The sequence below is a fragment of the Dipodomys spectabilis genome, unplaced genomic scaffold, assembly GCF_019054845.1.
Source record: "Dipodomys spectabilis isolate Male_0828 unplaced genomic scaffold, ASM1905484v1 ptg000140l, whole genome shotgun sequence".
NCBI lineage: Eukaryota > Metazoa > Chordata > Mammalia > Rodentia > Heteromyidae > Dipodomys > Dipodomys spectabilis.
Window position 1 is genome coordinate 28,263,952 of NW_024870817.1, and position 22,185 is coordinate 28,286,136.

Genomic DNA, 22,185 nt, shown 5'->3' on the forward strand with positions numbered 1-22,185 from the left:
AGAGGGAAATTGCCAGGCACCAGTGACTCACACCTGCAATCCTAGCTACTTAGAAGGCTAAGATCTGAGAATCACAGTTCAAAGCCAGCCCAGGCAGGAAAGTCAGTGAGACTTTTATCACCAATAAACCTGGGCTAAACTCTGAAATAGTAGTTCTCAAATTTTAGTATATCAAAGGATCATCCAAGAAATAAAAAAATGCCTTTTCTTATTCTCCTGTTCCTAGAGGCTATGTTTTAGAGAAAACCTTGGGTCATGTAGCCTGTAGCATGTATGCTTTGGGAACCATCTCTGGCCTGAGTGCTCTAGAGGAATCAGCAAATGGGCCCAGAGCTCCTCTCTGTGCACTTGTGGCCTAGATCAGACTTCTTGCAGTCTTACTCTGTCTGGATGATGACCACTATTCTATACTTTCCAGAAACCTATTTTAGAAAACTGGAAGACAAATTGACCCAGAACAAACTCATCTTAAAGGAAGAGTTGCAAACTTTGCTTCATTTGTGTCAGTCCCGGGATGATGTGGAGCTAGCAAAACATGTCATTTACAGGTAAGGCATTTCCTTAGAAGTCTGCCAGCTCTTCTCACTGTTCCTTTCCCAGAGTGGTCTCATCCAAGATTTTAACTATGACTAATACACTGATGACTCCCAGATATCGTGTCCACCTCCCACCTTTAACTCTGGACATTTATACTTACACATTGTGCTAATACTTACTGGGTTCCTACTGCTTACATGACAGGAGTAGAGGATATTGAAAATATATAAACCAGTTGCACAGGGCAGACGTTTGGGAGTCTTCCTGATAACAGAAGAAACTCTATTGTGTTTTACTCTCCCCAGTACCTTTCCCTATCCCCTGTTCAAATCAAGCTTCAGTGTCTTTTCTGTGGACCCCTATAGTGGGTTCCTAATTCTTCTCCTTCCTCAGTCCTTAAGCCCATTATGCCTTTCTGAGCCACTATTAGAGTTCCTGTGTGAGAGAGAAGGTGCTGGAGATCCTAGGGCTTCTTCACCTGTAGTTTTGGAGACTCAGCATTCTATTTTATCCCAGCCTCTCCCTCTTCCTATCATCCTCACCATTCATTAGCCTAGCTCTGGCTGCACTAACCAAAACATGTCTAGAAACTGTCAGACCGTGGAGATACTGCTGACCACAAATGGCCCAGTCTTGACCAGGCCATGTTATTTGGCCAGACCAAAGCCAAGCCTGGGGAGAAGTAGATCCCACCTCTGGATGGATTGTACACATACAGGAAGGGAAGGAACATACACATACAAGAAGGGAAGGAACTAACCACAGCTATCTTTGAGACCCATTTAATGTTTTCATATTTTTCTCATACAAAGGATTTATGCTTTTGATAGGTTTTATTTCACATCTCCAATTATTATTATGTATATTGGTATTTTGTTTTCTAAATTAATATAGGATAAATATTTGTCTTGAATATTTAGGTATTTTAATTAATTGTGCCCTATTGTTGGACATCAGAATTACTATTTTCAGTTTTCACTAATATAAATAATGTCACAATGAGACCATTATGCATAAAATTTATTCTTTGTTTCTGTTTTGTGGTCAGAGAGCATATTAGTCAACTTTTCAAAGTACTTGAGGCAAGCTACTTATGAAGAGAAAATACATATTTAGCTCACAGTTTTGAGGGTTCTAGTGCATGGGACTGACACTGGCTCAGTTCTAGTGAGGATTCTCTTGACTGTATCACATCATGGTAGATGGCAATTATGATAATAACCAATCACATGTTGATACAGGAAGACAGAGATGGTGGAAGCAGGTCCAGGCTTTTATAATAACCCTCTCCTGAGAACTGGTGTAGGACATATGGGAACCAGTATAATCCCTTTCCATTGCAGCAGCATTCTCAGTTGATCTAAGGTCCTCCCAATTTATTCCACTTCTTAAAAGATCCATGTCACCTCTCAGTATAGCTGTTAGTAAACAAGCCAGATCCAAACTATAATAGGACGCAAACTTTTTAAGGCTTGTAAATGTAAAGTCTCAGATTATTTTTACAAAAGGATGATACCGTTTTATAGTCAAGCTATCAAAAAGCAAAACTTTTGTTTCACTTGACAATGACAAATTATTTGAGACCCTCCAGATAATATTCCTCACTTTTCTTTAAGTTGCCCAAAGCTAACAACTGGACTGGAGGTATGGCTCAATTGTAGGGCTATCCTTGAGTAGAAAAAGCCAAATGAAAATGCAAGACCTTTAGTTCGAGCCCTGGTGCCAGCAGTAAAAAAAAAAAATATTTTTCAAAAGTGTATTTAATTTGTTTTGCTAGGTGACTGTAGCTCACACATGCCTTTTGAGCTTAGAAAAGCAAAGATTGCTATATATTAAAAATATGTTATTTGGTTTATTTTTGGGTTTGTTTTTTTTTTGTCAGTTGTGGGACTTGAACTCTGGGCTTGGGCGCTGTCCCTCAGCTCTTCAGCTCAAGACAAGCGCTCTACCGCTTGATCCATAGCGCCACTTCCAGTTTTCTAGTGGTTTATTGGAGATAAGAGTTTCACGGACTTTCCTGCCCAGGCTGGCTATGAACTGTGATCCTCAGATCTCAGCCTCTTCAGTAGCTAGGATTACAGGTGTGAGCCACCGGCGCCCAGCTTGTTATTTGTTTTCTTGTGTGGGCATGAACCCAGTTCCTGGGAGTACAGAGCATCACCCAGCTCCTTCCTTTTATTCTCCTGTGGGGCTGTTCTAAGGAGACCACTATTCCCTAGCTTATTTCTGTACTCAGTCCCAGCCAGTTGTTGCTTAATACAGAAGATGATTACAATGTACATTTTTATTTTATTTCACAGACTGTGTTGGCCTCTAAGAAATGTTTGTTTAGGGCTGGGAAGGTGGCTCCGTAGTAGAGTGCTGGCCTCGCATGCACGAGGCCCTGGGTTTGATTCATCAATACCACATAAACAGAAAAGGCCAGAAGTGGCACTGTGGCTCAAATGGTAAAGCACTTGCCTTGAGCTGAAGAGCTGAAGGACACCGCCCAGGCCCAGTGTTCAGGCCCCACATCCAACAAAAAAAAGAAAAAAAACTTTGTTTAAATGCCTGCTGTATTGACTTCTGCTTCTTCCCTTACAGGTAGAGTCATTCTTTATTCTGTCTCCATCACCAAGCAGAGTGCACAGTATGGTCTGTGTTTCCCTTCTGCCGTGCCACACCTTTGGGCTCATTAAATCACTTTGATTGCCAGGTACCATGCAGAAAACAGAAATATCACTATGGGGGAATATAAATTTGGACCACTTTTTATGAGGCTGTGTTACGAGTTGAATCTTGAGGAATCTGCATTGGAGCTCGTCAAAGATCAGGTTATTGTTCCCTGATTCCCTCTCCTGCCTGTGTGATTTCCTCAAGGGTGCTTTTGGTATATCACAAAAGACATCTTTTCAGTACACATTATACTTGGATTGAGTAGTCAGAGAAAGGCCCCTGAGCTGAATAAATCAGATAATCACTGTATTTTTAGAGGGTTGCTTCAAGCTGGTTTATATGATGAACTTGTAGGTCTCAGGTCAAAGAAGTAGGTGCCTACAGGTATATGTATTGATGTCATGATGTCTGCCCACTGTGGATGTATTGACCTGGGCGTGCATCCTCTCAGGAGTTTTCAAAGGAATATGCTTTAACATAGGCTGTCATTTTATGACTGCTGTTCTGTCCTGCATCTGTGCTCTCTTGTTGTTGAATATTTATTTTTGATCAAAGACTACATTTGTAAACTACTTGCCCATTTTCCAAAATGTTGTTTCATTTGATTTTTTAAAAAATTGCTTTTGTAGCCGGGCATTGGTGGCTCACGCCTGTAATCCTAGCTACTCAGGAGGCTGAGATCTGAGGATCGCGGTTCAAAGCCAGCCCGGGCAGGAGAGACCGTGAGACTCCTATCTCCAATAAACCACCAGAAAACCGGAAGTGGCGCTGTAGCTCAAGTGGTAGAGCACTCGCCTTGAGCTGAAGAGCTGAGGGACAGCGCCCAGGCCCAGAGTTCAAGCCCCACGACCGACAAAAAAAAAAAAAAATTGCTTTTGTAATTATTTATTGAATATCTACTATGTAGTCAGCATTTTGCTTAAGCCCTTGGCATACTTCATTGTTTCCCACAGTGGCTCTGAGGAGGTAGGTAATAGTTGCTATTTCCCTTCTACAGAAGAGGCCACTGGGACCTCAAGGGTATTATACATTCATCCACAGTCAGAAACACTTGTTAAATTTTGAGATAGGTGCTAGACACCATGTACATGTTAGTGCATTTAGGAACCCCGCCATAACGATTTAATTTTTTCTTCTCTTTTCATTTAAACAACCAAATTTTTATTTGGTTGTTTAAAATACAGTACCTTGTGGGAATGTACACTTATACAACCACTTTGGAAAGCAGTCTGGAGGGTCCTTAGAAAGCTAAAGATTGACCTCCCTTACGACCCAGTCATACCACTTCTAGGCATCTACCCTGAACAACAGGAACCAATATACAAGGACACGTGCACCTCCATGTTTATTGCAGCACTGTTCGCAATAGCTAGGATATGGAAACAACCTAGGTGCCCCACCACAGATGAATGGATCCAAAAATTGTGGTATCTATACACAATGGAATATTATGCAGCCATTAGAAATGACAAAATAATGGCATTTGCAGGGAAATGGATGGAGCTAGAAGGAATCATGTTGAGCGAGGTAAGCCAAGAACGAAGAGACAAACGGTACATGGTCTCCCTCATAAGTGGATGCTAAATCCAAAAGGTTAGTGATACGACAAAACTAACAGGACTTAAGAAACAAAGAACTCCCGCTCATCTGGTTGAACCACTACTAAATATCCTCATGCTGCTGATCACAAATATGGTATATAACATGTGAACACTGTTATATATTACAGACTGTGGTAGACAATTTGCTCCAGGGAAGTTAGAATGAACTTGTGACTTTGAAATTATGTAATCATTTAATCACAATCAAAAAAAAAAAAAAAAAAGAACCTCGGGGAAGGGAGGGAGGGAGGGGATGGTAGGGGGAAAACAATGGAGGGGGTAACAATGTTCAAGAGGAAGTGTACTCATAACCTCACTCATGTAACTGTGACCCTCTGTATAGTAGCTTTACAATAAAAAAAAAAAAAAATAAAAAAAATAAAAAAAATAAAAAAAAAAATACAGTACCTTGATATGTGGCCCATTGTGGTCTTGTACTTCAGATTCTCTTGCCTCAGTATCAAGAGTGCTTAGATTACATGTCCTTCTTTAAGACACCCTAGATGACCAAGGTATATTAGTGAGTATATATTAAAGGTAGTTTCAGACTAGTACTAATAATTGATCTTCTTTTCTTAAGCAAGAAATAATGCACTATACTGTCTATGAAAAGTCTGGAGAATAAACTGTTTCGAATTTCTCAAAACTCACTTTTTACTTCATTTGTGTTGTTTGATGTTGTTTTTGTGCTGATACTGGGGCTTGAACTCAGGGCCCAGCGTTGGCTTTGCTTTTTCACTCAAGGCTGGTACTCTACCACTCGAGTTATACCTCCATTTCTAGCTTTTGCTAGTTAATCAGAGATCAGAGTTTCTTAGATTTGTCTTCCTGGGATGACTTTGAACCTCAGTTTTCAGGTCTCAGCCTTCTGAATAGTAGGATTGCAGGTGTGAGCCACTAGTGTTTAACTATTTTTAATAAACTTGCTTTAATGTTGTAATTAAAGAGAAAGAAAAGTTTCATTTTAATAAGCAGACGTCATGAGTATAACAATAAAAACAAATTTAAATAAATATAAGTAAAGTCTTTTTAAACTACTTGGGTATGAGAAGTTCATGTCTAAGTAAACTTTCTAGAGGAATATAATGAACTGAATCAAAAATGAGTGACTTAAGACTATTCCTGCTCCACCAATGACATTCATCTGAAGTCTTACTATATCCCCACTCTCTTCTCTCTCTTTATCCTGTTTTTCTGTTTGTCATAGCCCTACTGGTACTTCAAATTGCATAGCTTTTTTTTTCAACTTGCTTATTTGCCTGTTTGTTGTCTCTCCCACCACAATTTTAGCTCTCCTAGATTATAAATCCAACTAGAGGTTAAAGAAGAGTGTTTGTCTTCTCATTTCTTCATTTTCATCTAGAATAGATTCTCACAAAAGAAGAAATTTGAGCCTTTTAAACTTGAGTCCTTTGAATGACATCTTTGAATATTATGTATCATATTATTATAGCACTCACAGTGCTAGAAGGATGGCTGAAGAAGATATTGGTCCAAGACTACACAATTTGATCTAGAAGAAATTAACAGTTAATAAGTTATATATCTTTTAAAAAATGACTGAGAGCCAGGTGCCAGTGGCTCACACCTGTAATCCTAGCTACTCAGGAGGCTGAGATCATGGTTCAAAGCCAGCCGAGACAGGAAAATCTGTGAGACTTTATCTCCAATTAGCCACCAGAAAGCCAGAAGTGGCACTGTGGCTCAAGTGTTAGCGCACTAGCCTTGAGCTGAAGAGCTGAGGCACCCAGGCCCAGAGTTCAAGCCCCATGACTGACAAAGAAAATGTCTGAGATCTGATGATTGCATTCGAAGCCAGCCTTGGCAGGAAATTCTTTAAGACTCATTATCTCCAGTTAACCAGCATAATGCTGAAAATGGAGTTGTGATTTAAGTGATAGAGTGCCAACCTTGAGGGAAAATGCTAAGGACAGTGTCCAGGCCCTGAGTTTAAATCCCAGTACTAGCCCAATAAACAAATACATTAAGTAATTAAATATTTAAAAATTGTGATGAGAGTAGATTTTAAGTGTTTTACCACAAGGAAGTAGAAGAATATAAAGTAATACACGTAAACTTGACTTAACTATTCCATAATGTCTATCCAAAACTATATGTATGTAATAAATAGATGCAGTCTTTATTGTCATTAAAAATAAATAACAGTTGAAAGAAATCTTGAGTATCAGGTGTTGGCTACAGTAGTTCATACTTGTAATCCTAGCCACTTGTAAAGTAGAAATTAAGATCCATAAGATGGCAGTCAAGACAAGTCAGGGTAAAAATGTTGCAAAGTTCCATCTCAGCCAATAGCTAGAGACATAGTATTGCACTGTCACCTCTGATAGGAAATATGAATAGGAAGATCATGGTCCAGGACAGCCCAGGGATGAAAGTGAGGCTGTATTTCAAAAATAACTAAATCAAAAAGGGCTGGGGATATAGCACAAGTGGTAGAGTGCCAGCCTAGCAATTTACAAGGACCTCAGTTTAAAACTCAGATGATGTGGCTCACACATGTAATTCTGGCTAATCAAGAGGATGAGATCTGAGGATCACAATAGAAAAAAAAACAACAGATCACTTACCATCTAAAAGCTAGAAGTAGAACTATAGCTCAGGTGATAGAGCACAGGCCTTAAGCACAAAAGAACAGTACACAGGCTCTTGATAGAATAACAAAATAGAAATAACAAAAAAAAAAGCTGAGTAGCATTGAGAACCATTGCACATTATTTTCAAAAGTTTGTAACCAGTTCTGTATTACCTGTTTGTGAAAGGAGGAATCCCTCAGCCTAGTTCTCAAATGTATTTATAGTTTCCATTTCATAGTATAGTTGGTTCCCAGGCTTCCGGGCCACTTTCAGGGTTACTTGTTAATTGACTCAGATGCTTATTTTGAGCATAATAGAGCCACATTTAAGGGCTCTTCCCTGTATTTATAAAACAAAGAGATCTCTTGCCTCTTTTTCAGTACATCATTCCCAAAGCATGACAGCCAAGACAGTAGACAGCAGTTGAACTTGTTCAGAAATAAATCCTTGGTAGATCAGATTATAGAGAATTCAGGAGCTAAATTAAAAAGTATTCAACAAAATAAGAGCTGTATAGAAAAGGTACAAGATATTTATATATAACCCTTAACAGTTTCAAATTTTAATCAACCTGTATTTTTTAAAATATATTTTTTATTGTAAAGATACTGTACAGAGGGGTTACAGTTACATGAGCAAGGTAATGAGTCCATTTCCTATCAAGCATTGTTAGCCCCTCCTTTGTTTTTCCCCTACCATCCCTTTCCTTCCCACCTCCCCACCTCCTCCCCGACACAAAGTTGTAAAGTTCATTTTCAACATAGTGTCTTGTACATCTCATTGTTACAATGGGTCTCAACCTGTTTTTTTTTTTCATTAGCATTTGCAGGGTTTCTTCTCAGATTCCACATCTTTCAATATTTTGATGGATATGTTATTTACCAAAGGCAAATATGAAAGTAAGTACTACAATCTTTGGTTGCTGGAAAATTCTGCTGTCTTTGCTGAAATAGGAATTGGAAAAAATGGCCCAGACAGAAATGATCCTTGTATTCTTTATGAGAGGTAAAATTATGGAAACTTTATTCATTAAATTTGAAAATGTTACATTTTATGTCACACCTTAAACTAAACAGCTTCAGATTTTGCTTTTGCTAAAATTTTGTATTTAAAACATTAGGTCTGCAAGGTGCAGGTGGCTCACACTTAGAATCCTAGCTACTCAGGAAGCTGAGATCTGAGGATCGAGGTTTGAAGCCAGCCTGGGCAGGAAAGTCTGTGAGACTTTTATCTACAGTTAACCACCAGAAAACCTGAAGTGTCACTATGACTTGGAGAAATAGCTTTTAGCATGCTAAAATATACTTTTCAGTGCTGGTACTGGCAAGAGTAGAACTGTGGAAGCTAGCTATGCCTGTGTTTTAACACCACTGTGGTCTCTGTTCACAGGTGCACTGGAAGTATTGCTAGAGATGAAAAATCAAGATGTGAAGTTCATCAAAGATACCTATGTGCTTGCATTTGCAATTTGCTACAAACTGGTAAGATTGTTTCTCCTTAACCTTCAGGGCCTTATATATAATGTCTAACAGAGGATTTGTTTTTATCTCTCTGCCCAATTTTGCCCAAGTTCGCTTTCTATATGTTACAAATATTTCCATTTTAAATGTATTTGGTTTTAGAAAGCTCAAGTCTTGTCAGACAGTTTTATCATGGAGGAACTAATGATCATCTTGACCCTTCTCTGATAATCATGTAAATAGTAGCAAGAGACAGTTGTGATGTTTCAGCACTACTCCAGAGTAGTCTTATATGCTAGACTACTAGATTTGTCTTTTCCTGTTCTCACCTCGAGAAATTTTAGAAGCTTCTGGGGCCAAGTTTAGATTACTTTAGCTTCATCTGTGAAGTTTTTCATGATCACTGTAGCTAAGGGCAGCATCATCTCCTCCACTATCCTTTTCCCCTGTTTGTGTCACTTATTGTATTTCTGACTCTGCCTGATACTGTGCTCAGTAGATGGAGATTCCATCTACCTCTTCAGAGCATGAGTCTGTTGGTATCCAACAAGCCTTTAATAATGGTGCATGACATTAAAATGAACCCTTTGAGGCTAAAATCCAGGACTTAAAAATGCTTATGTCATTACCAGGATTACATCTAGCACATAGAAACTATTTCTTTAGTACTCACCAAATGAATAAACGATAACTGAAAAAAATAAAATGACCTAAGTTCAGTATTTATTCATGCCATTTAGACTTTGTATACCTGGATAATGAAACTTTTTTTTAAACTGAAAATAAAGAACCTCAAACAAGAGAATAGAGCAGGGGTCATTGAAGAACTCCTCTAAAAGAATTTGTAAAGGTTCTGCCTGCTTGAGGCCACTGTTGTAGGGAGACCCCCAGGTTACATCACTGCCACCATGTCTGACCAGGAGGCAAACCTTCAACTGAGTATTGGGGACAGACAGAAGAAGAATACATTAAATTCAAAGTCATTGACCACGATTGCAATGAGATTCACTTCAAAGTGAAAATGACAAGACATCTTAAGAAAGTCAAAGAATCTTAGTGTCAAAGACAGGGTTCTCTTTGAAGGCCAGAGAATTTCTAATAATTATACTCCAAAAGAACTGGGAATGGAGAAAGAAGATGTGGTTGAAGTTTATCAGGAACAAACAGAGTCATTCAACAGTTTAGTCTTGTTATTTTCCCTTAATCCTTTTTTTATGTTTAAAAGCAATTCTTTTGTAATGTGGTATTCAAAATGGAACTGAATACTGTCACATCTTTAAAACATCTGTTAATTTGAATTCTAGTACTATTCATTATAGTTGTTTTCATTGTGCTGATTTTTGGTGATCAAACCTCAGCACCCTCTTTTTTAAAAAAATTGCTTTCTCATTTAAAAAAAGACATATATGTGTAGAGAGGCCACATTTTTCAGGACTGCATTTTCAGGTAATACCAACCGATGAGAGTGTTCACAAAGACTTTCCAATTGCTCCTGAAGTTCTAGCATGTGATAGCTTCACTCCTGGACCATGACTTCCAGTGGTAGATACAAGTTTTTCATAGAACCGAACTGCAAGAAAATGAACTTTCCTTGACTTGAAACTACTTTTAAAGACTGTGGGTTTGAACCGAAAGAATATATCAGAATATATAGAATGAAGCTGGCAGATGTGATAAAAGTCATACTTAACTCCAAAGATGGCTTTGCTGAAGAAAAAGCGTTTTAAGATTAAAAAAAAAACTTGTCAGAAGAACCCAAAAAAGTTCTAATTTTCATTAAAAGTTAATGAAGTTGTTCATGTAAAATTGTATACAAAAAACAGAAACAAAACTACTTCCCCTAAGGAGTGCATACAGTCCAACAGAAACCAGACTGGAAACTGAGAAACTTTAATCTCTACTTTTGTAATAACTAGCTTTGAACAACTACTTACCTCACATCAGTTCATCTGGCTTTCTCCTTTTCTTTCATCTTTTCCTTCTCTTTTTTCTTATTTATTTTTGAGATAGAGAGTTGCATTATAGTCCAGGCTGGCCTTGATTTTGAGATGCTTCTGTCTCAGTCTCCCATGTACTGGAATTGCAAGCCTATACCACCAGGCCTAGCCTACCCTTGTCTTATTTGTAAACTGATTTGGAGATAGTTAGATTTTTTTCTTTCCCCTAATGTAAGAGAACATAATAAATATTTTTGGCTTCCAGCCGGGCACCAGTGGCTCACACCTGTAATCCTAGCTACTCAGAAGGCTGAAATATGAGGATCACCGTTCAGAGCCAGCCCAGGCAGAAAAAGTCCATGAGACTCTGATCTCCAATAAAAACCACTAGAAAACCAGAGGTGGTGCTATGGCTCAAGAGGTAGAGTGCTCGCCTTGAACTGAAGAGCGCAGGGACAGCACTCAAGCCCAGATGGTTCAAGCCCCACGACCGGCCAAAACAAAAACAAAAAAAATATTTAGGCTTCAGACCACACAGTTTCTTCCATACATGATTTCTGTCACATATGGTTTTGTTTTAGTAGCCTTTAAAAAAAATGCTGGTGCTAGTGGCTTATACCTACTATCCTAGCTACTCGGGAGACTGAAATAGAGAGAATTGCTTTTTAAAAAAAGAAAAAATGGGGGCTGGGGGTTTAGCCCAGTGGAAGGGCGCCCGCTTGGCGCGCACAAGGCCCTGGGTTCGGTCCTCAGCCCTGGGGAAAAAAAAGAAAGAAAGAAAAAGAAAAAATGTGTTGTTGTTTTTTTTATTATAAAGATGATGTACAGAGGTGAAGAGTACATTTTTTTGTTTTTTTTTTTTACAGTATCACCCCTTCCCTCCCTCTATCCTAGAGAGAATTACTTTTGAAGGTCAGCTCAGGCAATAAAGTTCTCAAGACCCTTTCATAATGAAGAGCTGGACCTGGTACCATGCTCCTGTTATCCTCACTACAAAAGAAAGTCTAAATTTAGGCAGATCACACCCATGTGTGCATCCAGGCCAGGAGAGAGACCTTACCCCCAAAGCAACCAGAGAAAAATGAGGCTAGAGCTGTGGCTCAGCAATAAGACTGCCTGCCTTAGCAAGCACAAGGTTCTGAGTTCACAGCCCCCTCCCCCCCCCCAAGGCTTGCCTGAGGCCCTGGGTTCGATTCCTCAGCACCACATAAGCAAAAAGAAAAAAAACGGAAGTAGCGCTGTGGCTCAAGTGGTAGAACGCTAGCCTTGAGCTGAAGAGCTGAGGGACAGCGCCCAGGCCCAGAGTTCAGGCCCCACGACTGGACCAAAAAAAAAAAAAAAAAAGAATTCAAAACCGTGTCTTAGCTGATGGCTAGATTTGGCCACAGGGCTATGATTTGCTCATCCTGGATTAAAAAATCCTTTCCAATCATACATCATTCTGATTTTGTAAATAGAACACCAAGAAAATGCACAACAGCAGAATGTCAGTTATTCAGCACCATGGGTCCTGCTTTTCTGGCCTACTTAGGGATGCCTCCCCAAGTGTGAGTTGAAGGGAGGAGAATTTAATTCGACTACTTTTCTCCTGGGTCATGCCCAAGACTGGTCAGAAAATGGAGCTGGGTCAGCCCCTACAGATTCCAAGTCATCTCCAGAAACAGCCTCTTATCTGATTCAGTGAACCGTGTGATGAGCCTTATTCAGCTACAGTTGATGTCTTGTTACCATTGATGTCTTGCTGCTTTGTGTGTGTGTGTTTTGCTCAGATTTGCGTGGAGCTTTTTTTTTAAGGCTTTTGTTTTCATGACATTCTCAAATAATTTATGCTCAAATTTGCACTCGTGTTTCCAAATACTAGATTTATCTAGATAGTCTCAGAATGGAGATTCATTGTAAGAAAAAATTCCTGGTGTTATTAAGCATTACTGTATTATTTAGAATAATATACTGCATATATATATATATATATATATATACACATATATACATATATACATATATATATAGTATAACAACTATACTTATACATTATGAGGACTGTGTTTAGAAAATAGCCTGCTAGACACACCGACATTAATGTTTGCTTAGTGAAACTGTTCCATGACAAAAATATTTTTTTTTTTTTTTTTGCCAGTCATGGGGCCTGAATTCTGGGCCTGGGCGCTGTCCCTCAGCTCTTCAGCTCAAGGCTAGTGCTATACCACTGGAGCCATAGCACCACTTCTGGCTTTTTCTGCTTATGTGGTGCTGAGGAATCGAACCCAGGGCCTCATGCATGTGAGGCAAGCACTCTGCCACTGAGCCACCTTCCCAGCCCCGACAGAAATATTTTAAAAAATAAAGATTTAGAGGTTGGAAGTGTGGCTCAGTTATAGAGCACTACCCAGTGAGCAAAAGTGTCAGGTACTGGGTTCAAGTCCTGGTCTCAGACCTGAAAAAAAAAAAAAGGTTAAAAAAAAGAAAGAACGAAAAATACATAGATAACTTGGTATATTTGCAAATAGACTCTGTATGGAGCTTGCTTCTTTTAAATGGTTTAAGGAAATTTTTACACTGGGAAACCTGAAATACTGTTAATAATGTTATTAAACTTGAAGGCTCATGACATTTACTGTTTCCTCGCAGAATAGCCCAGAATCTTTTAAAATCTGCAATACATTAAGAGAAGAAGCCTTAATGAAAGGAGAGGTTCTCACCAGGAGAGCAATGTGCTTCATTGTGGCACTAGCACTGAAACAGGTAAGGTTTTGGGGAACATGTAAGTGAATTGGGAGTAGACATGCTTCACTTTCATTTATTCTTGCTTTTTAATTTACTTTTTTTCCTTCTCATTGTATTGAAAAGAAACGTCCCTCAAAGAGAGCCAGAGGTTGCTATGGCAACCTACACTTCCACCTATGCCCAAAAAGAATTTTACGTATATTTGAGAACCCAACATACATTTCTATTTAGAATGAGTTGACCAAGATCATGTGAAGAGTCAAGGAGAAAAGCTGCACTCTGAAAGTGATTTTGCAAGTAGTTACTGTGTAATATTCTCAGAGAAGTTTGTCTTTTTGTTCTCCAAAGCTGATATGACTGTAAACTTATGCAGACAGCCCATTGCTACAAGGAGGTTTCAGAGTCAGACCCAGCTGTTAAGGTCTAAGTATGGTTTGATTGAAGCTTTGGCATTCACTTAGTTCTCCCACTCACTAAACTCAGTTGGAGGTAGCTGAGGCCCAAAGAAGGGAGACCTCTATGCTATCAGACCTCAGTGAAGGGAGGACAATGAGCTAAAATCCTCAAATACCTCCTCTGTTAGATTGCCTTGAAGCCTACTTCTAAGATGTCCTATTAAAAGGCCTAAAACATAAGAAATGCAAGTTTGCTCTTTAGTGAAAGGAAATGTCATACCAGAAACATTCTAACCAAGCCAGGTTATTTATCCAGCTGGCAAATAGGGCTATAGAGCTCTTACGGCTAATTAGAAATCTTATTCTTATCAGGGTGATAAATTATCATATACTGGTAGGAAAAGTCACCAAAGAAGAAAGATGTTAAGAGGCTACACTTAGCATGCATCCACCCAGCCATGTTCATTTCTCTAACTTCCTGAAATTAATTTCTGCCCAGTAGAATTATTTTGTCCTCATTAATCTGACAGGAGCTGAACAAGATGAATTAATTAAAATCTCTTCTAAGTCATGTGCAACCCATTTCTTTTTGTGTACTTTTGTACTTTTTCCTTTATGAAGTGTAAGAACACAGTTTGGCGCACAGACACATTGTTTCATCTTTGAGAACAATATTATACCCACAGTATCAGTATAACATTTATATAAGGGGCAGTCTTAGTTGAGTTTACTGTTTTTACCCTGAATTCACCCTTGTTAAATACTGGTATTACCACCCTTGGTTTTGTTTCTGTTTTGAGTTGATCAGATTTGAATTTGCTCTATATATACCTTTTCTTACCCTTTTGTTTGTAGTCTTTCTGAATTGTTTTAGGTATACCTTGTACGTTGTCTAAATTTTCAGTTTGCTTTGCAATATAGTGCTGGTTTTTCTTGTTTATACTAATATAATATAAGTATAATCTTAGGTATCATTTTATTTGATGCTTTTTTATCACTTAAAATTTCTTATGTCATTTTTTTTCCCTCTGTGGGTTTTACTTTTTCTCTTGTGGCTACTTAATGACAGACCCTGGGTTGCAATCCCCCTACTTGTGCTACCCTGTATTGCTAGCAGTGATAGACATGTGTCACTCACCTAACCATTGCCTTTTTCCTGTGGCTCTGATACTGGCGTGTATACTACCATGCCAGCCATTGGTTGAGGTGGAATCTTACCAAACCATTTCTGCCCAGGCTGGCCTCAAACTGCAGTACCCCTGTCCCCATCTGTTCCTCTCAAGTAGCTAAGATTACAGGTTTGAGCCACCTTACTGGCTTACATACTTTACTTTTTAATCTTCCCTTGCTTTTGATAGTACTGTCATTTCTTCATTTCCAGATCCATAACATATATACTATTCTGTGATCATATTCCTCACTTTCATTCTAATTCTCTACATGTAGTTATATAGGCTCATTGTTTACTATTAGTTAATCTAGTATTGTTTTCTCCAGTCTTCTCTGTGTTGATTGAACTTTTGCTTCTGGTAAATTCTTCAGAGCAGATAATAATCTGTGTTCTTGATATTTAATATTATTTTGTCTTTCATTTCTGTATTTTATCTAATTTACCAAGCTTAATATTTTGAGATGATTCTTGCTTTCCTTGAGGTTTTGCAAAAATGGTTCTTTTTCTCCTACTTTGGAATATTACTGTGGCTGCCCTGACTTTTCTTCCGCTTCTAATGGATGAAATCTTGTTTATTTTTCTCATTTCTATTTTTTGTATCCATGAAGACTTTTTTTTTTGTATTGGAGTTTTCTCATCTACTAGTTATTCTCTGATTTCTGTTTTATTGTACTTCTTTCCTCCATTTTTATAAGGCATTATCCTTATGGAGTTCATGTACTATTCTTATTTGATTATTCATTATCGAGAAATATAAATTTCTCATAACCAAGTATAGGAAATTCATATGAGGGAGAGAAAGAGAGACAAACCAACAGACAGACACCAAAGACCTGTTCTAGACTATTAGGCATTTTTTGTTTATATAACAACCCCATATACATTGTAGTTTGGCCCACAGTTATGCACAGGTTTGTTTCTCTCTAAGCATAAGAGGGGTTTCATTGAACTGCCTCTTCTCTGTACAGCTGAAGGGAAGTAGTCTGATCTATGAAAACCATTGACCAGTTTCTCTGCTATCACCAGAAACTTCCCCTTCCTGATCCTGAAGTCTCCCAGCACTGTAAGCAGGACCTGGTTTGTGTACTTTAGGGTGTGCCCTCTGAGAACCCTGTTTAACAGCTGTACTTTGTGGAGCATTTTGATGCATGCAGCACTGTCCCCTCAGAACCTTCTCCAGCACTGCACTGTCCTCTTCATAGTGTGGTCCCCTCTGTCTACCTTTGGTTCAGTGCTGTCCCTTCTGCACAGTGCCCCCGTCTACCTGCTCCTAGACAGCATTGTCCCCTCTCACTGTCTTCTCTTGAACTTTCCCAGGCTCCATTGCCAGAGTCTCTGGCAGCATTCCCACCTCTTCTATGATTTGAAGCTTCTCTGTTCTAATTATGTCAAAGACGGGGTTTGCATTCCTGTTTCTCATTCCTGTTTTTCTTAAAAGCTAGTTTTAGTAGGAAGGGAGATTCTAACTTGATGCTTCCATTTTAGAAACTACACTTACTAAGAAAGAATAATATGCCACTGGATGAACCATTTTATGACATTTATTTTTGATTACTAGAACTTTGTTAATTTTAAAACTCTGGAACCCCAAAGTAGGGTGGGAATATTTTGCCTACTTTAAAAATGGTTTTATGATAGAGATGTTCATATGACTTGGAATGTTACCCTTTTTTCTTCCTAGAACCAAGTGGAAAAAGCTATATCCATTTTTTCCAAAATCATGAATGCAGAGAGTATAACCTGCATTAATTTAAATGTAAGTGACTCCTTTATGGTTTAAGTGACTTAAGGTATGGTGAAATGTCTGCTTTCTTTCTTTATATATATATATATATGTTTTTTATTGTAAAAGTACTGTACAGAGGGGTTACAGTTACATGAGTAAGGTAATGAGTACATTTTTTATTGAGCATTGTTACCTCCTCCTTTGTTTTTCCCCTACCATCCCTTCCCATCCCACCCCCCCACCTTCTCTCTCACCCCTCCCCGCCCCCCCCCTCCGCCAAGTTGTAAAGTTCGTTTTCAATATAGTGTTTTATACATCTCATTGTTACAATGGGTTAACCGTATCCTTATTTCAGCATTTTGTTATTTCCCTTCCCCTCCCCAAATTAAAAAAATGTATATACAAGATGCAGGGCACCGGAATCAAACATAGTGAAAATAGGGATTATACCATGGGGGAAGAACATACAAGAAAAAAAAAAAAAAAATCACATAGTGCATTTTAAGTATGTTAAAAACAATAGCAAGAAAGTAAAAACCCTGGTGTCCCTATCTTGGGGTTCATTTCACTTAACATCATCTTATATGGTCATATGTACATAGCTTTTGACCTTTTCTGCTTTTCCTAGTCTTATACTAGTTATTGCAAATAAGGGAAACCATGGGACCTATGTGTGTTTGGGCCTGATTCACTTAATATAATTTTTTCCAGGTCTTTCCATTTCCTAACAAATGGGGCGATGTCATTCTTTCTGATGGAGGCATAGAATTCCGTTGTGTAAATATACCACATTTTTGTGATCCATTCATCTATTGAGGGGTATCTGGGTTGGTTCCATATCTTAGCTATGGTGAATAATGCTGCAATAAACATAGTTGTGCTGGTAGCTTTAGTATAGCCTTGTTTGTTTGGGTAAATGCCCCAAAGTGGAATTGCTGGGTCATAGGGGCGCTGTATTTGGAGTCTTTTGAGGAACCTCCATACTGCCTTCCAAAGTGGTTGAACAAGTTTACACTCCCACCAACAATGCAGTAGGGTTCCCTTTTGGCCACTCCCCTCCAGAATCTGTTGTTATTAGAGGTCTTAATTAGAGCCATTCTAACTGGGGTAAGGTGGAATCTCAATGTTGTTTTGATTTGCATTTCTTTTATGGCTAGAGAAGTTGAACATTTCTTCATGTGTCTATTGACTATTCTTATTTCCTCTTCAGAGAAATTTCTCTTTAAGTCTTTAGCCACTTATTTATCAGGTAGTTTCTTTGAGGATTTGTTGTTGGGGGATTTAGTTTACTTTCTTTTTCGTGTGTGTATAATACTTGATCTCAGTTCATCAGAACAGTCATTAGTGGAGTTCTGCTGAGTGTATGTTCACCCATGAGGAGAGTCAGCACAGAACTACTCCAGCAGCTTAGGATCAGGTGGGAGACATAAGTATGTGTAGGTGTCAGACAGGTTTGAGGTGTGAGGTTATGACTAGGAAGTCTGTGGAGGTAGAGAAGGAGACTAATGGAGGCTGACCCACCAACCTCTCTACCCAGCCTCTATCCTACATGCTACTTGGATCATATCTCTGGTAGCAACTATAATGTCATTTTGATTAATGACCTAGTATATCTTGGTGCATTAGTGTCTGACACCTGGTGAGCACTCAATAGATACTTGTTATTGTCCTTATTCTATTGCCAGTCTACCAGTGCTCAGGACAGCCTATGCTATATACCCTATCTCAAAAAACAAACTAAACAAAAGAAATTTCTTTTTTTTTTTTTTTTTGGGTCCGGTCGTGGGGCCAGCTGGGCCTGGGCGCTGTCCCTCAGCTCTTCAGCTCAAGGCTAGCGCTCTACCACTTGAGCCACAGCGCCACTTCCGGCTTTTTTCTTTTTGCTTATGTGGGGCTGAGGAATCGAACCCAGGGCCTCAGGCATGCAAGGCAAGCGCTCTACCACTGAGCCACCTTCCCAGCCCCAACAAAAGAAATTTCTTTTCCAGGAAACTCTTGCAAATGTCTAATCTCAATTCTTCACATTGCAGTGTAAGTCTATTTCATTATTTTCGTGGATGATGCAAAAGAAATGGTGGCCAGTTATTTAGTAGCTTTCAGGAGCTAGGTCTCCTGTGAGACTTTTGTTGTTGTTGTTGTTTGTTATCAGTACCAGGCTTGAACTCAGAAGCATGGGCTCCCAGCTTTTTTGCTCACAGATGGCACTCTACCACTTGAACCACACCTCCAGTCTTTCATTTCACTGTGGAGTCTCACAGACTTTTCTACCCAGGCTGACTTTGAACAACAACAATCCTCCAAGTCTTAGCTTCCTGAGTAGTTAGGATTACAAGTGTGAACCAGCAGCAACCATTTTTTTGTTGTTTTGTTGGTTTGTTTTTCATGGCTTAGTGGGCCTTGGCTTTTCCAAGGCTGTCATCTACTTGGAACCCTTACATGTGATTAGAACTATGGAGAAACATTAAGCTAACATATAAAGTGACAGGAAAAGTAGACAGCTTGTTAAGTAAATATTAGCAAAAATAAATTAAGTTTTTGTTTTCCTTATCTACTTTAAAAATTAATGCCTTGCACTAAAATCTTTTACCCACTACCATTTGGAATAGAAATTAACCTAATTTTCTCCCACCTTAATTTCTCTTATCTAAATTGTTCCTGCTGCCTATTTGACCCAGAGGGTCTGGTTTCCTATTTTCCAAGCTAATATTTGCTATGTACTATATTAATCTAGCAGATGATTCCATCAAGACCTACACTGACTCTGCTCTGTCAGTCTGAATTTAAACCCATCAATATAAAAAGAACCATAACCTCTTTCACAGGGCTGTTCAACATCAAAAGATTAATTTCTACTTCTGAATATGTCTGAACACAGGATGACTTCCTTCTGATTCTATTTGAAATCTAACCATTCTCTAGAAATCTGGTGTATCATCAAATGGGGATTGGTTTTGGAATTGAAATTACTTTGCTAGGAAATTGAGCGTGATTTTCTTCTTTTTAAATCAGTGCTGCTTTTATCATTTATTTGTTAACTGCTTTTATCATTTATTTGTTAACACTGGTGAATGTCATAGCACCCTTTCTATTCAGTAAGGTCACTTTAAAGTTCTAGCTGATTCTTATGCTGGGAATTGTAAGCTGCACAAGTAGCGAAGAGACAGACTCATTTATCATAGAATCTCTTTGGCTACTCCTCAGCCATATATATTAAGTGAGAAATTGTATTTGGTTGGGAGCAGCATAAACTAAAACAAACAAATGTTTACAACAAAAAAACCCAGTCTGTAGAAATTAGAGGTTTTGGTTTTCTTTTATGTAGAAAAACCAGGTGCATAGTGTGGCATTCTATGAAGTCATCAGGAACCTGGCCTCTCTCTATGCTACTCTGCCATTGTAAACAGGTGACTTCCATCTACTACACCCCTTCCAGCAAGAAATAGGAGTGATTGAAAACAAAAGTTGGTCCCTTTTAAAGATGTTTTTCTACATCTCTTCCAGCAACTTGTTCTTAATACTAATCCCATGGTCATCCCTGAGTGCAAAGCAACCTGAGAAATGAACAGCTTTGGGAGAGTTTGTTCTGTTACCAGAGAAGAAGTGGAGAGTAGATATTGGCTAGAAAATAGTGATCTTTACCACATATGGTATTCTCCTTCAATGAAGCAAACTTCTAGAGGAAATATAAGAAACCAGAAATTGAATTTCCATCCTCTCAGGGCTTCTATTTCTTTGCAGGCCAAAGATATAGTGTAACTATCATCATCTGAGACCTCACAAAATCAGAGGGACAAAAAGATTAAATTCCTTAAATAGTTTTGTTTACCAAAATAACCTTTGTTCCTTGCTAATCCGGTTTCTCTAGGAATGTATATTAAAGCAGTATGTTATACCCTGTTTTAGTTTTTCTTAACTGCATCCTGAAGTTTGAGACAAGTCCATCATTTAAACTTGTCCTTGGCTTTTGGTCAGTAATGAACAGTCTCTTGGGGATTGTTCCTCCTCAGTGTAGCTGAGAGTTGTAAACCTTATTCTTGAAGCTGCTGCTGAATCAGAGATTGTTGCTGTGGCAGGAAGGGAAGCTGAGATAACAAATGAAGTACAGTAACACTGAAATCTTCAAGGGGACAGGTCATTTCAGGCACAGGACCCCAGTGGTCTGTCCTTGTGCATAGCTAGGGGCCCATCCTTCCATTTCCATTGATTGTTGTCAAGGGTTGGCTTCATGCCAAGAACTAGAGACCCAACGCTCAGCCAGGAAGGTTTGTCCTTGTCCTGAAGAGGAAGACTACTGCCAACTAAATTGGGACTCATTTCTATTAATAAAAGTACTGAGAACTGAAGGGTTAGGGATTTCACCCTACTGGCAAGCTAATGAGTTATGGGTGCTGTCTTATGAGTGCTGGTGAAGTACTGCACACACACAGCTAAAGGACAGTTCATCACAGCAATAGCAGTATCCAGAGTGTTGGTGTTTTTACATCAGTTCACTGAGCCCCAGTTCCCATGGCGAGATATGAAGATGAACAGGTCTGTTTGCCTTTTGTACACAAAGAAAGTGTGTTTTAGGAGAAGAACAGTCAGCTTAGGGAGTTAAAAGAAAATATCTCTTATAATAGGCAGTAAGCATGTCTGTTGGTTATACAGACATTCTTTAAAAGATGGTCTGGAATAAAGGCAGTCAAGTGATTGGACTGGCAGGACATGGAGGGATTGAGAGCAGGCATGGTAGACCTGTAATCTCTGCTACTCTAAAAGCAGAGATCAGGTGGACTACAGTTTGGAGTCATCCTGGGCAAAAAAGTTATGATGACCCCCTCTCCCCAGTCTCAACCAACAAGCTGGGCATGGTGGTATGTGTTTTTTTTATCTCACCTACACAAGTAGCTTAGGTAAGGAGATCACCAGCTGTTTATCTTGGGCATAAACAGAAGACCCTATCCAAAACAAAAACAAAAACCATGGATGTATGACAGCATCCTTCCTCATAGTAAGCACAAGGCTCTGAGTTTAAACCTTAATGTATTGCTTAAAAAGAAAGAAAAGATACAGAGAAATTTCAGAGAACCCTGGGATGTTGTGTCCCAACAGAGTGCTTATGCTTTAGATCAGGGCCCTTAGATGAGATTCTTTGTATTGAGACTGCTCAAGATCATTTCATTCTGTTCTTCAGGACCAAAGGTAAACCCTTTGTCCTAGTAGAGTAGTTGTCTAGTAGGTAGTTGTCTTACTAGGCCTCAGCTCTTCCAATGCTGTCATCCACTTCGAAACCTTAAACAGGATTGGTTCACTACTAAGAAACAAGAACCTGGCCTTGTTGTGCTCTGTGTCTTTCCTGTTTATGGTGTGATCCTTCCATTGCTATGTGCTGTGGCATGACCCAGA

The 22,185-nt window shown here is 38.9% G+C and overlaps 1 protein-coding gene and 1 pseudogene across 1 annotated transcript in view; both read left to right on the forward strand.

Annotated features, from left to right (window-relative positions):
- The window catches only part of Ptcd2 (pentatricopeptide repeat domain 2), a 30,612-nt gene that overhangs the window by 4,050 nt on the left and 4,377 nt on the right, over nt 1-22,185 (forward strand). Inside the window, exons 3-8 of the mRNA XM_042691055.1 lie at nt 419-548; nt 3,233-3,350; nt 8,208-8,286; nt 8,777-8,868; nt 13,413-13,526; nt 16,756-16,830. Of these exons, the coding sequence (XP_042546989.1) occupies nt 419-548; nt 3,233-3,350; nt 8,208-8,286; nt 8,777-8,868; nt 13,413-13,526; nt 16,756-16,830 (608 nt within the window). The remainder of the gene's footprint in view (nt 1-418; nt 549-3,232; nt 3,351-8,207; nt 8,287-8,776; nt 8,869-13,412; nt 13,527-16,755; nt 16,831-22,185) is intronic.
- Nucleotides 9,756-10,109, forward strand: LOC122117284 (annotated as a pseudogene).